Source organism: Nannospalax galili, unplaced genomic scaffold (genome assembly GCF_000622305.1).
Source record: "Nannospalax galili isolate Female #2095 unplaced genomic scaffold, S.galili_v1.0 scaffold1750, whole genome shotgun sequence".
Taxonomy (NCBI): Eukaryota; Metazoa; Chordata; class Mammalia; order Rodentia; family Spalacidae; genus Nannospalax; species Nannospalax galili.
In genome coordinates, this window is record NW_008329031.1 from 900783 (window position 1) to 917240 (window position 16458).

The following is a 16458-nucleotide window of genomic DNA, read 5'->3' on the forward strand; positions in this document are numbered from 1 at the left end:
TATTTTATGGACATCTTATTTTCTGCAAATAGAGATAATTTGACCTCTTAAAGGATAATTTCATCTCTTTTAATTTTCTTCTCTTGTCTTATTGCTCTTGCAAGACTTTCAAGCACTATATTAAAAAGGAGTGGAAATAGTGGACAGCCCTGTCTGGTTCCTCATTTCAATGGGAATGCTTCCAGTTTTTCTCCATTTAGAATGATGTTGGCTGTGGGTTTGTTATATATGGCTTTATTTATGTTATGTTCCCTCCAGTCCAATTCCCTCTAGGACTTTGAACATAAATGCATGTTGAATTTTGTCAAAGGCCTTCTCTGCATCTATTGAGATGACCATGTGGTTCTTGTCTTTGAGCCCATTTATATGATTTATGACATTTATTGACTTACATATATTGAACCATCCCTGCGTCTCTGGGATAAAGCCAACTTGATCATGGCAGATGATCTTTTTGATGTGTGTCTGTATGCGGTTTGTAAGTATTTTGCGTGAGAATTTTTGCATCTGTGTTCATTAAGTGTATGGGTCTTTAGTTTTCTTTTATGGTTGTATCTTTACCTGGCTTTGGTATTAGAGTGATGCTGGCTTCATAGAAGGAATTTGGAAGTTCTCCCTTCATTTCTGTCTTTTAGAATAAATTAGTATTGGATGTAGATCTTTAAATGTCTAATAGAATTCTGCTGTAAATCCATTGGGTCCTGGGGTTTTCTTAGTTGTGAGGTTTTGTATTATTGTTTCAATTTCCTTATGTGTTGTAGGTCTGTTTAAGCTGTTAATATCTTCTTGGTTTAGTTTTGGTGGTTCCCATGCTTTTAGGTTTTCAAATTTAGTAGCATGTAGGTTTTTAAAGTATTCCCTTATAATGTTCTGTATCTTTTCGGTATCTGTTGTGATGTTTCCCCTTCATCTCTGCTTTTGTTGATTTGGAGGTGCTCTTTCTTTCTTTTGTTTAACAGGGCTAGTGTTCTATCAATCTTGTTTATCTTTTAAAAGAACCAGCTCTTGGATTAGTGGATTCTTTGTATTGTTTTCCTTATTTCTATTTCATTAATTTCTGCTCTGGTTTTTGTTATTTCTTCTTGTCTTCTGGGTTTGGGTTTCATTTGTTGCTGCTTTTCAAGTGTGTGAGTTGCAGTGTTCAGTCATTTATTTGTGTTCTTTCCTAGTTTTTGATGTAGGCACTTAGAGCTGTAAACTATGGACTGCTTTCAGCATGTCCCAGTGGTTTTTTTGTGTTGTATTGTCCTTTTCATTTAATTGCAGGAATACTTTTATTTCTTTCTTAATTTCTCCTTTGACCCATTCACCATTCAGGAGTGTGTTGTTTAATCTCCATGTGTTCATTACTTGGGGTTCTTCCAGTGTTGATTTTAAGCTTTATTGCATTGTGGTCTAATAGAATGCATTGAATTATTTCAATTTCTTTTTATTTTTTTGAGGTTTGCTTTGTGCCCCAGTTCATGGTTGATTTTGGAGAAGGTTCCATAGAGCGCTGAATAGAAAGTATATTCTTTGGTGCTTGGGTGGAATATTCAGTAGATGTCTGTTGGGTCCATTTGATATATGGTATTAATTCAGATGTCTCTCCATTAAGTCTCTGTCCTGTTGACCTATCTAATGGAGACAATGGGGTATTGATGTCCCCTATTATTAATGATTTGGGATTAACCTGGGTCTTAAAATCCTGTAGTACTGTTTTTATGAAGTTGGGTGCACCAGAGTTTGGTGAATATATGTTCATGATAGTAATATCTTCTTGGTTTATTGTCCCTTTGATCAGAATGAAGTGGCTGTCTTTATCTCTTCTGATTGGTTTTAGTTTAAAGTCTATTTTATCAGATATTAGAATTGCGATGCCTGCTGTTTTCTTAGTACCACTTAGTACCACTTACTTAGTACCATTTTTTTCCATCCTTTCACCTTAAAATAGCACCTGTTCTTGCTTTCTTGCCTAGAACAAAAAGATTGGTTTTGTTTCTTAAACCATTCACCTAGTCTGTGTCTTTTGACTGGGGATTTCAGTCCATTGATATTTGAACTTATTAATAATCCTGTCATTATTCAATAATCCTGTCATTTTTATTTCTGTTCACGTTCTTGATATAGCTGTGCATTTCCACATTTATACCTTCATTGAAATTCTTTCCATAACCCCTTGGGTATAGTCGTTCCTTTCTTAATTAAGCTCTTTGTATTTCTTCAAGAACTCTCTGAAGGGCTGGTTTTGTGGACATGAATTCTTTCAGCCTATTTATGTCACGGAAGAGTTTTCTTTCCCCTTCAACTATAATAGATATTTTGCCTGGGTAAAGTAATGTGAGTTGGCAACTGTGGTCATTTAGAACCGGGAATACTTGGATCCAGGCTGTTCTGGCTTTCATAGTAGAGGAATACAATGAGAACCCCCTAGAGATAACGCAGGACATAGAATTTAGAAGAACAATTATAAACATAACAGAATTCAGTGAATTTAAAGAACATACAAACAGACGTCAAAGAACTGAAGGAAGATAGCAATAAACTCAGTGATTCAGAAAAGAGTTAGAAATGTTGAAGAATACATAGGCTGAAATGAAGAACGAAGTGAAACACTCAGTAATACAAGTAGAAACGACAGGAGAAAGCCTCACCAATAGGATGAATGAAATGGAAAACAGAATATCGAGACTGGAAGATAAAGTGGATGAATTACAACACTCAAGCAAAGATTATGAAAAATTTAAGAAAACACGAAGAATGGAATATACAAGAATTGTGCGACACCATGAAGAAAACCAAACTTATGAATCATAGGCATACAGGAAGAAGAAGAATCTCAAGATAATGGTATGGACCGGATCTTCAACGGAATTGTAGAAGAAAATTTCCCCAAATTAAAGAAACACATGCCCATACAGATATAAGAAGCATATAGAACCTCAAATAGACAGGACCAGAAAAGAAACTCTCCCTGGCACATCATAGTTAAAACACTGAACGTTCAGAACAAAGAGACAATACTAAATGCTGCAAAAGAAATACAAGTTACATATTAAGGAAAACCCATCAGGATTACAGCTGACTTTTCAGTGAAAACTATGAAAGCCCACCTTACTTTTTAAGCAGGGTCTATCCCTGGCCCCAGACCTCACTGATCGACTTGAGTCCATGATCCTCCAGTCTCCAGCTCGCAGAGGTAGAGTGCAATGGTGTCCTACCGTGTCAGGCGTTTTTTTTGTGTGCTGCAGGTCTGAACTTGTGTCCTCATGCATGTATAGCAGTTTACCCAGCGAGCCATCTCTCCTCCCTCCATTAAAAGTATTTCTTTTCTGCTGTTAAGGACATTTTGATTTTTATATATTTTAGTTCTCTTGACATTTTGTATGTGCAGCTTACTTAGGTCTATGTGATAATGCTGTGGATAGAACAAAAAAGTTTTCTCAGTTTAAGGAGCCAAAGTATTATTGTGGTATCTCCACCTTCCCTGATTTATGTTTTAATGGCTGAGGACAGATTATCTTTTTAAGAGAGCAAAGACAAATTTTTTTTCCAAAATCTGATTCCTTGTTCCCTTCTGTTTTTCCTCACAGCAACTCAGTATTTAAGTAGCCCCAGATAAACACAGTAAAACTGGCTAGCAGTTACTGGTGATTTACTCTACTCAAGCCATTATGCAGAGTTTAAGAATGGATATGTTGAAACTGGATGGGGTGGCACCTGGCTTCATTCATAGCTCTCGGGATGTAGAGCCAGGTGGATCTCTGAGATGGAAGCCAGCAACAGGGATCCTGGTCTTTTGGTTCTTCCAATCTTTCTGACTCCTTTTTGTTAAGGTTCGGATAGCCCTGGCTACTTTTTTATCTATCACTTTTCTGAAATGTTCTTAGACTCTTCAGTGTGAGGGTTGCATTTTAGATGTATCAGTTGAGGCTGGGTACCCTGTGTTCATTTATTCTCTGGATTTTGACTTGTTGTGGATCTCTGTAGTTGCCACTGTCTGCTGCAAAAAGAAGCTCCTTTGACGAGGGGTGAGAGTGACACCGTGGATGTAAGGATGAGTATTGAGAATATGGTTAGAAATTGTACAGTTTAGGGAGATGGCAGTAGAACATTCTCTAGTGTCTACAACTTCTCTAGCCTCAGGGAGTTGGCTATGTTTACAGTACCAGGCATGAATTGCCTCCTATTGAGTTGGCCTTAAGTCTAATTTGACAGCCATTGGTTACCCCCAAGATAATAGTTCCTCTATTGCACCATTAGGGATATCTTGCTAGACCAGTCGGTGGTTTGTAGACTTTACAGCCAGATGGGATCATTGATTGGTTTTCTCCCTTGGCAACCTGCATAGTGTCTCATACTATGAAAGCCAGTCCTCAGGGAGGGGCTTCCTGGTCATTTCCGGCTCGATTCCTCCCAAGTCCTGGGTCCAAAGTATGTAATTTCTTCAACAGTATGGTCTTACCTTTGAATTATAGAGAGGGGTAGAGTAGGACACAGGTGATAAGAAATGGAAAGGGAAAAGTTGGGGGAAGACTCTTAACTGAGTAGAGGAGACCGGAGGGTAAAACAGGGAGAAAGAGGAAGGAGATACAAATAACTCTTAGGATCTTTATAAAAGCCATAGAGAAACATTAAGTTTGCTTAAAATACATATGGTGTGTCTGTGTGTGCGTCTGTATATACACACATATAGTTTAAACGGAATTGTGCCACATGGAGCCATAATGTTCCTCCTTAAGAGCCATAGACTATTTAACAAAAACCCCAGTGCCGGGCATGGGACGCCTACCTTTGAGTTGTTGGTGGAAAAGGTCCAAGAGGCTTCCAAAACAATAGAGGCTACTGCCATTACCCTTGATTCCTTTCTAAACATCCTTAAGGACTGGCTGTTGTTTAAAAGGCCAGAGTTGTACAGAAGGTAGGGCAAATTTTATTTAAAAAAATTTATAAACCTATTACAGTTGGGGGAATGAACTCAGTTGAGAAGATGATCTGGACAAGCAGGAAGGCAGAGTCCATGAACAAGGATGCACAACAGGTATCAGTATTCCCAGGAGGAAGCACTGCAGGAGACAGGGCTGCCCCAACCCATCCTGCTGCATTTCTGTTGAAGGCCAACCAGGTGGTCCAGGGTGGGTGAAGACTTTGATAAGAGGCAGGATAGGGATTTTTGCTAAACTGATAGTGCAAGTTTCTTGTTAAAACTGGATTCACAAGGAAAGGCATGAAGCCTAAGGTTGAAATCTAAAAGAAGAAGCTTCAGTAGAGCCTTAACAGGGTTTGGTCAAAGAGCATTCTTGTTATGAAATTGGACAATTATTCACAGTTTACGTGGAGCTCAATTGTGGTAATCCCTAAAATTTGTACTCGGTTTCGATGACAGTGTTTTTGTTCTCCACAAGGTGGAGATAGATAGCCAAGCACAGATGTTTTTGTGTAGAGAAAAGATTTCTTATAGGTATCGATTGATATAATACTAATTTGGAAGTGCTTTATTTGCTACTGGCTTTAATTTGGGGGAGTGGCCATGCAGTGGCATACACATAAGTGATGAGGGAAGCCAACACGAGTAGAAAACGTGTGTAGGCGTCTGTTAGTAACTACTGCCATTGGCTTCTCTGGCTTTTGTTAAAGTTATATTCATGTGCATGTATTTGCTTGCAACTGATTACATGTGGTAATTTTCATTTTAGATTGCTCTCCCTGGTCTCTACCAGACCCTCTGCTTTGAAGATGCAGCGCTTTGGCGTACTTACTATGGTCACTCAATGTGTGAGCAAGAGTTTCCATCTATTCTTGCAAAGAAGGTTTCTTTATTTCAGCAGGTAAAATTTAATGTTATCCAAATGAAAAAACCAAACTTTGGTATTTCTTTTGTCCTTGAGATGCCATTTAGATGAAAGCTTTGCCTTTAGTGTTTAATATAACCTTTATATTTAGCGTATAATATAACCTTAGTGCATAATATAATCTTTGGCATGTGGGAGGAAGGGGTTTCTGCTTTGTCTACCTTATCAGAGTCCTGGCAACATTTCTGTGGAGTGTCCCCCACTGTATCCCCTGCTGGTCTCTCTGTCTTTAGTCCTAGTGGAATATTGCAATAGGAAAACAAGTCTTTAAAAATCAACTAAGATAGGGCTGGAGAGATGCTCAGTGGTTAAGAGCCCTGGTTGCTCTTGCAGAACCAGTTCCAGCACTCACATGGTAATTAACAACTACCATAACTCCAGTTCCAGGAGACCCAATGCCCTCTTCTGGTGTCCACAGACAATGCTTGCATGTGGTACACTTACATATATTTAGGCAAAGCACATAAATATTTAAAAATAAATTTAAAAAATTTTTAAAAAGCAACTAAGCTATAAATGGTATAGATTCATCATTCTCTTCCAAAGTTTTCTAAGGAAAATGTTTAATGTTGAGGAAAGAATATTTTTACAAATCCATTCCAGAATAGAATGATGAAGCCTATTGACAGGTTCCCCTTCAGTTTTTGGCTGGGCAGATGGCTTACAGTGGGGGAACTCTCTAGAAATTGACACTTTAGAAAACAGTTGATTTACTTACCTCTTCGCTGAACTGTTAGCTAAGGAGTCTAATTTCTTTTTGTTTTCCTGTACAGTGAATTATGTTTCACCAGATGTACTTTTAGAAAAGCAAATTGCAAAACGTAGAAATGAGCATTTGCCCATCTAAGGAACATCACAGACATACAGGGTTCGGCAGAAACATAATGATGTAAGATGCAGGCAGGGTTCCTGGTCCTCCACAAGGTGTCACTAGACGTGCTCTGTGTATGCAGCCGCCTTTGCATCCCGCTTGACTGTTCATTGGATTTTGAAGACCTTTATGACCCTACATTTACTTTAGATAATGGTTTTAATGAAGCAAGTGGATTTCAGTAATCTTTGATGTTAAAGAGAAGTCAGTTATATACCTATTATGACAGTTTCCCACATAGAAGGTACTGTGTAACAATGGCATATTTATGTATTCTTCTAAGCATTAGTTAGTAACCATTAGCTACTGTTTAGTTAAAGCTGCTAAGAAAAGTCTGTTATGTACAAAATCCTCCACTTTGTTTTAAGGTGCTTGTCGTTCAGGCTCTGCGGCCAGACAGACTGCAGAGTGCCATGGCTCTGTTCGCCTGTAGGACTCTGGGTAAGTCCAGTCCAGGCCTTTCAAAAACTACACCTTTGACTTGAATGATTTTTTTTAACTTCTGTATTCTTTTATGCTGACCTTAGTTTAGGCATGTTTGAGGTTCTTCATTATTCATTTTCCTTATCTCATAATCTCTTCTTATCTATAGGTATTATTCTGTTTTGGACACAACTATATGCAGTGTTGAATTAAATTTAATACATAATTGACATCCTGTTTAGCAAGGCAAAAGTAGTTTTTAACAATTTGTTATGAAAGCATTTTGGATTTTCATTCATTATGAGGGTTACAAAGAAGATATTCAAATGTTTGTGGCAAATTTGTACTGTAAGATATTATCTGTAGTCATGCTTAAATAGAAAAAGTTATGATAAAATATATTCACAGATACTTAAGGAAAATTAGCAATTTTTGCTTGTCTAAACAAAATGTTGATCATTTATTTGCTTTTCAGACTACAGTTGTGTTAAGTCTTTCAGATAGTGTTGTTCAAAGAATTAAGTTATACCTATTTGGAAATAATTTCAGTTTTGCAAGAAAAGTTTGCAAAAACCATTATGGAGAGTATGAAAACAGCTGGTTATCATGGTGCACAACTGTCATCCCAGCCCATAGGAGCTGGAGGCAGAAGGAGCAGGAATACAAGGCTAGCCTTAGCTACATAACAAGTTCAAGGTTAGCCTGGATTCCATGAGACTCTCTCAAAAATACAGAAGGAAAAAATGTATGAAAACAAATTTACCTAAAAAACAGTAGTGTGGGGCTGGAGAGATGGCTCAGCAGTTCAGAACACTGGTTGTTCTTGCAGAAGACTCAGGTTTGAATCCCAGCACCCACATGGCAGCTAACAACTGCCCATAACTCCAGTCCCAGGGGATCCGACAACCTCTTCTGACCTCCAAGCACCCACAGCAGCTAACAACTGCCCATAACTCCAGTCCCAGGGGATCCGACAACCTCTTCTGACCTCCATGGGCATTGCACGACATGGGTGCACTTACTTACATGCAGGCAGTACACACATACACGTAAAATAAAAATAATAAATAACATTTTTAAAAAACAGTAATGCAAGAGGCTAATAAATCTTTACTGGTACTAAATGAGAGGAGCCTTAGACTTATATTGGAATTGAAAAATCCTGGTTTTATTAAAATGATAGTTTTTAATAGAAGTGACAGTTTTTTAATAGAAGTCCTTCATTTTTTTTTGATTTTTGTATATATATGAAGTTATATAGAGAAACTTTCAATTATAACTTACATGTAATAAATTAAGCTTAATAGTATATGCATATTTTTCTAAATTAGAATTTCTCATGTAAACAGGATAACACAGGAGTTTTAAAATTGGTAAAATAGACCTCCTGTTATCATTCAAAAACAGTACTATACTAAATAATCTCTTTCTTGTTAGTATGTTTAGCCTTTATAATTGGGTAAAATGGAATATTGTGTAGAGAATTCTCTCTTAGGTGAGGTGACCAGTTTTATCCTAGAGAACATCCTCTTTTATTTAAGTTTGAAAGGTCACAGTGCTATCATAGTTAAAACTAATTAGCTCTTTTGATATGCCAGAGATTAGTTAGGTACCATGTCTCCACTGGCTCCCGTAATCTTTACAGCCGTCTAGTGAGGATGTGCTGTTTTCATACTCACTTGTAGATGTGGAAACAATATCGAAGAGCTAGCAGATGATGGAATTCAAGCCCAGCTTGAAGCCAGTATGTCTGTTAATTATGGAATCAGATTTATTTCCAATTTAGAAAGATAATTGTTGATGGAATGCTAACACAAAAGTCTCCTTCAGTCTTAGAGAAGGTTGTGTCAGACGCGCATTCTCCAGTGCCGCTATCGCCTGCCCTGGAGTTGCCATATGACAGTGCCACACATTGTGTGCTGAGAACAATAGAATGTTATAGTCTTCATAGTTCTCGTGAGATGCTACAAGGTTTCCCTTCCTCTGAACCCTGCTGAGGGGTCCAGGCTTGCTTCTTCCTAGATGCTGATGGCTGGCCAGCATCTTTGCTGCTCCTTGACTTGCCAGGGCATTAGTAAAATTCATGCCTTCATTGTCACCTGCCGTGTGTTTTATGTGGCTGCATAACAAGGATACCAGACACCCTTGGGTACAGGCCCACTCTGCTCACTTCTATGATCACCCCTGCAAAGCCTTTATTTCCATCAGGTCACATTGTGAAGTACTAGGATTAAAACTTTTAAAATATCATTGGACGGGGCATGATTTACTCCATAAAATCCATCAACACAGTTTTTCATGTGACACTTGTTTTCTGCTTCACCTTCTATAAGAATATATGTACTCAAAGGGGGGGGATAGGAAGAGGGGAGAGAAAAGGAGAAGATAGAGAGGAATGAGGAGAGGGAAGAGAGGGGGAACGGAGGGAGAGGGGAGAGAGGAATCTGCTTTTCTTCAGCTCCATGTGGCCAGGAAATGTCCCTACCCATAAGTTTTTCATAGAACTTTTACTCTTGTCCTAAAGGAGAATATTTATCTACAATGTTCATGCCAAATTCACTTGAAAAGAAAAAGGATTTTCATTGGCTTAAGGCACGAGTACTCAGCTGGGAAGAAGTGTGCTGACTTCTGGGACAAACTGATCTAGACTTGGACAGCTAGAGAATTCCTTTTTGTCTTGTGTTCACAATTAGCTTCTTCTTTCCCTCCACACATATTCCTCTCTTTTGCCCTTTATGTTGTCATCCTTCTCTGCCTCTCACATGGCTTTCAGAATCTTATTTTTAATTTCTGCTTATATGCTAACCTTAGTCTCAAGGGGGTATACATATTCTGGTTGGTAAGGATGCTAACCTTATGAATTCAGGGTCAACATGGGCTACTAGAGAGACCTGGTGTGAAAAGAAATCTTATGGAAAGCTTTGATTTGTTCACTTGGGCAGCATGTCTACCCTTCAGCTAATGCGCCAGAAATATGTGAGTCTGCACTTGTTCGGAGGGACTCCTGGACGGGAGGGGTGGGCGCAGTAGTGGGAGAAGGGGGCAGGCACCAAACAGTGAAGTACACTACAGTCAGGTTATAAGAAACTTGTTTTAACTAGTTTTTATATTTATGTACTTGATGATTGAACCATTAGTTTGTAAAGAGCAGTACCTTTTGATTGTATAGAATGAAATACTTTTTTAAATTAACTACTAATGTTTGTGTTAAGAAATGCTTATGACATACTTTATCTTGTAGCTGATATATTTAACATTCCCAAATTGAATAGCTACACCTGGCATATAGTAGTAGGAAAACACCTGGCCTCATGTTTACTGCTTAATTGAAATGACCTTTTATTAGTGCTTTTTTTGAAAACAGAAACAGTGTGACAGAAATCCTTTATTTCTGCCCAGATCCCAACCAGCCACATTGTACTAGTTCATTCTGTGCTCTTTTCTGTGGCTGGGACTTAATATTCACGCCCTCCTCAAATGTGAATGCACTTCACCGTTCCCGCCATTACCCTTAGCTAGCCCACTCCCTCAACTCTGACTCTCTCCAGTCTGTTGGGACTTCAGTCCTCAATCCCTCACAATGCTGCTGGGGTGGTCAGTGGCTTCTGTATTGTTCTATCCATTGATGACTTCTCTGTTTTTCCTGCCCTCTCTCTAAACTCCCATTTCTCCCTTCGAAAGCATTTTTTTCTTCTCAGTGTGTTTCTTGCTTCAGTGCTCAGTCCTTCTAGCTGCTCCTTTTCAGCTTCCATGACTGGCTTCTCTGTGCATCTGCAGATATCACAGCAGCTCCTCAGTGTGGTCTCGCCCTAGGTTCTGTCCTTGCATTATTTTCATCCATACTCTGGTGATCTTATCTGACGCCTGCCTTTAAATGTCACCCCTAAATCGCAGACTCTTCTCTTCCTTCTGTCCCTGGAATTCCATGCTCGTGTTTCCAAATGCTTATTTGTTGCTTTTGATGAATGTCCAGTAGACATCACACATTTAATATAGTTGACATAGAAGTTTTGATTTTTTTTATGCCGGCATCTAGTCAGTGTTTCAAGTTAAAAATACCCAAGTTCTTTTCTCCCATCCCCAGTTCCTCTATAGTTTACTTACAAGTCCTCTAGGTTCAAATGCTAAAACTTATTCCAGCTTTCTTACTGTGCATTGCTTGAGCCTATTGGAGTTATCATCGTGGTCTCTTACCTCAGGTTTATGGAGCTTTCACTTGTTTTCTCTGTCTTTCGAGTATCTCCAGAATCTCTCACTTGCGCATCAGCACTCTCTCCCCTTTCAAGTCATTGTTGTATTTTATTATTTTTATTTTATGTGTGTGAGTGTATTGCTTGCATGTTTGTAAGTGCACCTGTGTCATGCAATGCCTGCAGAATCAGAAGAGGGCTTCGGATTCTGCTGGAACTGGAGTTACTGGATGGCTGTTAGTTGCCTGTGTGGGTGCTGGGAATCCAATCCAAATCCTCTGCAAGAGCAGTTGGTACTCAAAGCCCTTGAGCTGTCTCTCCAACCCTGATTTTTGTCCTTTTTCCCCTTCAGTTGTTTCCAACATCACCTAGTGTTACAAGACAAACTAAATCATAGTACTCTTCCTTGCAGGCTTCTGTTGGCATTTCTCCTCCTGTGTATCCACCCAGTGTCACATGGATTTTTTTCTGTTGCTCTGTTTTTCCTGAGATCTCATGCCATGCCTTACTTACTTTCCTGAATGTAATAGTTCATTTGTCTTGCAATGTAACAGTTAGCTTCTATTTCCTCTTGTGCTGCAGGCCTGCTTCTGGACTATCAGGACCTTGGCAGTTACTCTTGTTTCTTCCAAGGGGATTTTACCCCAAGCTCTGTCCGTGCTCTGCTCCATTGTTATTTTTATATGAAGATTTCCCTTGTATTTGGTATGAAATAGCATTCTTGCCCTACTGTCCTTACCTCCCTTTATGCTGTTTCCTCTGTGGGGATTAGCATCTGGGATTCTGTTTATTACAGGCTTGTCCCCCAGCTACAACATATGACACATGGATGTACAAGCCTTGTCCTTAAACCGGCACTGAACTCAGGGACTGCTTTCCTCGTTGGTTCTCTCTACTGTGGTTTCGTGTTCAGTCCTTTCTCTCCAGAAGCTTCATCATCTCTGAAACCTAATCCAAATCTTTTCTGCATAAAGTACCGAAAACGTCTTCTCAAAACACTTAGAATAAAATCTAGATTCCTGGGCTGAAAAGATGGCCCAGCAGTTCACAGTGCATACTGCTCTTGCAGAGGACAGGAGCTTGGTTCTCAATGCCAGTGTTGAGCAGCTCACAGCCTCCTGTACTCCAGGGAATCACGTGTCCTCTTCTAGTCTCTTGTGTGCACCTGCACTCACATTCACATACACAATACACTTAAATAATAAAATAAATCTTTCATAAAAATCGAGATTCCTGATCCACGATTAAAAGTTCACAGCAGTTTGGCCCTGCCCCCTTGTCCACCTCATCTTGGAGCTGCTCTTTCTCTCCATGTGCTTAATGGCAGAACAGCACGGGGAATGTACACCATGTGTCTGCTCTGGGTTTTCCACCCACACATTAATGGCTAGCTCCTGTGCATCATTCAGCTGTTAGTGTAACGTGCTAGATGTTCAGATGGATTGCTGACTGTTGGACATGTGAGGCGTGGACATCCTTTGTGCAGCACTCCTCACTATTCTGCATATCTCTGGCTTAGCTGCATAATTATCACCTGTTCCAATAACTTGTAGGAAGAGTTTATTCTATTTCCACCTGTTCAGTCTTAAAAATATGGTAATAGTATCATGTTGTATGTGGCCTTTCTTACTGATTTTGGAGTTTGACCCTGTACCGACTCTTTGTAGTAATCTCATTAATGATTCCATTTCAGGTCAAGGTTTTAGGACAGCTAAGGTGAAACAGCATTGGCTAAAAGCCTTATGATAGTAAAATTAATTATCAAATGCTTTGAAAGTGCAACATCCTTCTTAAACTTATATTATTTCTAAGCAAAAATGAACAACTTTTTATTTGGTCAAGTAGTTATAATAAAGTTTTTTTATGGAGTTGGAGAGATGGCTCAGTGGTTAAGAGCACCAGCTCTTGCAGAGGACCAGGGTTTGAGTCCCAGCACCCACATGGTGGCTAACAACCGTCCATAACTTCAGTTCCAGGCAATCTGATGTCCTCTTCTATTGAAGCGGACATTTTTAGGTTTTAAGTAAGTACATGCATTTTGGGCATTCAACTTATAGTAAAAGAAATGTAATTATAATGGGAAATTTGTTATTTTTTTATTGACTAGGACTTTATAGTTCGTGAAAGGCTTTAGAGAATAAAAGACACAAATGAATTCTTTTTTAATACAGTTGGCTCTGAGCAGTGGGTGCCCTTAGGCAAGACATTCAGCTTTTTGGAGTTTTAGTTTTCTTTCACAGAAAATAAACATTTTCTTTGTTGTTCAAGGTTGTTACGTGATTTAGACAGCATGTAAGTAAACTGCTTGGTGTGATGGTTAGCTCAGAACAGGTAACAAGTAAATGGAATCTCTTATAGCCACCTTAGACTCTTTTGCCATCAAAGTACTTGTGGATTGTTCTAGCCCTTTTATAATTGGGAAACCAAAACACAGCATCTTCTAGTGCTGTGCACTGGGTCACCCAGGTAACAAGTGGAAATGGACATGTATTTCTGTCTCCTGGCATTCTCTCCATTTCCTATTTGACTTATTAGTATGATGGCCATAAGAGATGGTCTCTATCCTTTACCAGGACAATGAATTATTTGCCTAAATGATGTGGAAGCTGGAGACCCTAAGTCTGGCTATGAATTTCTTCAGCTGGTACATGTGGTGATCAGGACACCTAACTTTCAGAAATATGATAATTAGAAGACATTTTACATGAAAAGCACTTACAAAAGTAGCTATCGGAAGCATTCATCAAATACTGTTACTAGTATATGAATGATCTTTAGAGTGAAAAATTATTATATGTGAGATTATAATTTATACAAGTATACTCTAATCTATATTATGTAATTATTTTAATAGATGTTTTTATGATGAATGCTGCTTTTGTGATTTCTCTAATACCTGTTTTAGGACTGAAAGAGTTGTCTCCGCCTCCTCTGAATCTCAAACGTTTATACAAAGAGACACTAGAAATAGAGCCCATTCTGATAATAATTTCCCCGGGAGCTGACCCTTCCCAGGAACTTCAAGAGCTTGCCAGTGCTGAACGAAGTGGAGAGTCTTATCACCAGGTGAGCGTGAGCTGCCACTGTTTCCTCCTGTCTCTGGTGGTGTTCTACACTAGATCCTGTTGCTAAAGTGCCCTTTTTTGGGTAATAGGCCAAAATAGTTCCTCAAAAGATGTCCATACCCTAAGCTCCAGAACTCGGGCATAGCGAAAGAACTTTATAGGTGTAATTAATAATCTTGAGATGGGAAAATTATTCTATGTTATCCAGATGGGCCCAGTAAAATCACAAATGCCTTTTTAAGAGAGAGACACTAAATTTGTGTTAACTTGTTAGAGCACAAAAAGACCCAAGGTGAAAGAAATACATAAATATTTTGAGCAGAATTCACCCAGTACAGCGTTGTGCTCTTCTTGAGGTGGAGCTCGTTGTCCTTGACCTCTGAGTTGGCGTTCATCCAAGTCTGAAGATGGAACTTTTTCATTTACTGTCAGTTTTGGAACGTGAATAAATCTCTTGTATTAAGACCAGAATCAATGATTTAAAAACTCAAATTCTTTACAGCCACCAAACGTTGAATAGTAAGAATTGCATAAAAAAAATAGTTTAAAAAGAAAATATCAAAGTACCAGAGCAGGTGGGTCAGTTGTGGGGTTTACCCTGAGCAGCTCTGGGCTTCCCACTCCATCATGTGAAAAGACCAGGATATTCATTGGGACAGTAGATATTTAACTTGTGATGTATGTAGCACCAACAGCTCTTTCTACCTTGACAGGGAGATTATACATCTAAACTATGAATTATTTACGGTTCTATGAAAAGATGATTAATTCTTGATATTTGCTTGACTTTTCTTCAAAACTTAACTTGAAGCCCATCATGGAGGTTTAGAGACTATTATTAAATGTCTCACAGTGTTCTGGTCCAACATTTTAGCGCATATTTTTCATGAAGGTTTTTGTTTCTTCAGGTTGCCATGGGTCAGGGTCAAGCTGACTTAGCCATTCAGATGCTGAGGGAGTGTGCACACCGCGGGGCCTGGCTGTGCCTGAAGAACCTGCATCTTGTGGTATCCTGGCTTCCCGTTCTGGAAAAGGTAGAAAGAGATAAAAGTGTTACAAGAATCATATCAGTCCTGTAATCCCCAAGGAAAGTCACTGTAAATGTCATGTATTATTTATTTTTAACATAGTATTTGATAAAAAATATTAAACCCATTAAAAGTAAGTACATTTCTGCCAAACAAGTTAGTATAAAGTTTACAAAAATCTGCCTTTTTTTTTTTGGTCTTTTTGAAACAGAGTCCCTCTGTAACCATATCTAGCCTGGAAGGGTGTACATAGGGATGAAATTCAGGGGCCAGGATGGAGGGTTGAGAGGAGCCAGGAAACTGAAGATCTGGGGAACCCTTGGCAAATGCTGTATACTATTTTCTCTGGGTTGAGAGCCTGTGCCCTTGGTCCCAAAGAAATTTTATAGGAAACCACACAAAGAAGGCTTTTTGAAAAACTGGTTAAATAACCAGTTATATAATGGCCATGTTTGCTGTTTACTCATGGTTTTCCAGGCAACTGGTAGCAGCTATCTTAACTAAGTCATCCTTGGGGACCACACCTTCGCCTGTTGTCTAAATCTTTATTGGGCTCCAAAGACCTTGATTCCCTTCAGTATGTGAGAGAAGTCAAGAAATTATTGATCAAGACTGACAGAAGCTTAGAGAAATTTTGCAAAAGAAAAATAGGAGATGCTTTAATAGTTTGCAGATCTGTTTATGCCATTACTTTATGCTTACTTATGCTCATCTTTTGTTATCAGCCTCAAAGGAAATTTCAGAGCTTCCTAGATGCTAAGGAAACTAAAGTAATTGTTTTATTCAACCTACTTGGCCCCAGGAAGAAAATAAGACCTTAAGATAGAGTGAACTGCTTGACAGGTTTTGAATGCAGACCAGCTTTAATATGGTATGCATTTACAAAAGACAGTCTGGTTTGGGGAGAGATGACTCCAAACAGAAGATGCTCCTTGAAAACTGAGTGGAATTTAGCTAACTGTGGACAACGCAAGGGCATCATGGGTAATTCTAGCAGCACAAGTGGAGACTAGTGTTGGAGATGTGCATGATGTCTTTTAGGGTCCTGGG

At 39.0% G+C, this 16458-nt stretch overlaps 1 protein-coding gene across 2 annotated transcripts in view; it reads left to right on the forward strand.

The window, feature by feature from the left end:
* Positions 1 to 16458, forward strand: part of Dync2h1 (dynein cytoplasmic 2 heavy chain 1) — a 273560-nt gene that overhangs the window by 165604 nt on the left and 91498 nt on the right. For both annotated transcript variants that reach the window (XM_008829984.3, XM_008829990.3), the window contains 4 exons: positions 5676 to 5807; positions 7071 to 7143; positions 14221 to 14381; positions 15289 to 15414. In XM_008829984.3, coding sequence (XP_008828206.1) covers positions 5676 to 5807; positions 7071 to 7143; positions 14221 to 14381; positions 15289 to 15414 — 492 coding nt within the window. The remainder of the gene's footprint in view (positions 1 to 5675; positions 5808 to 7070; positions 7144 to 14220; positions 14382 to 15288; positions 15415 to 16458) is intronic.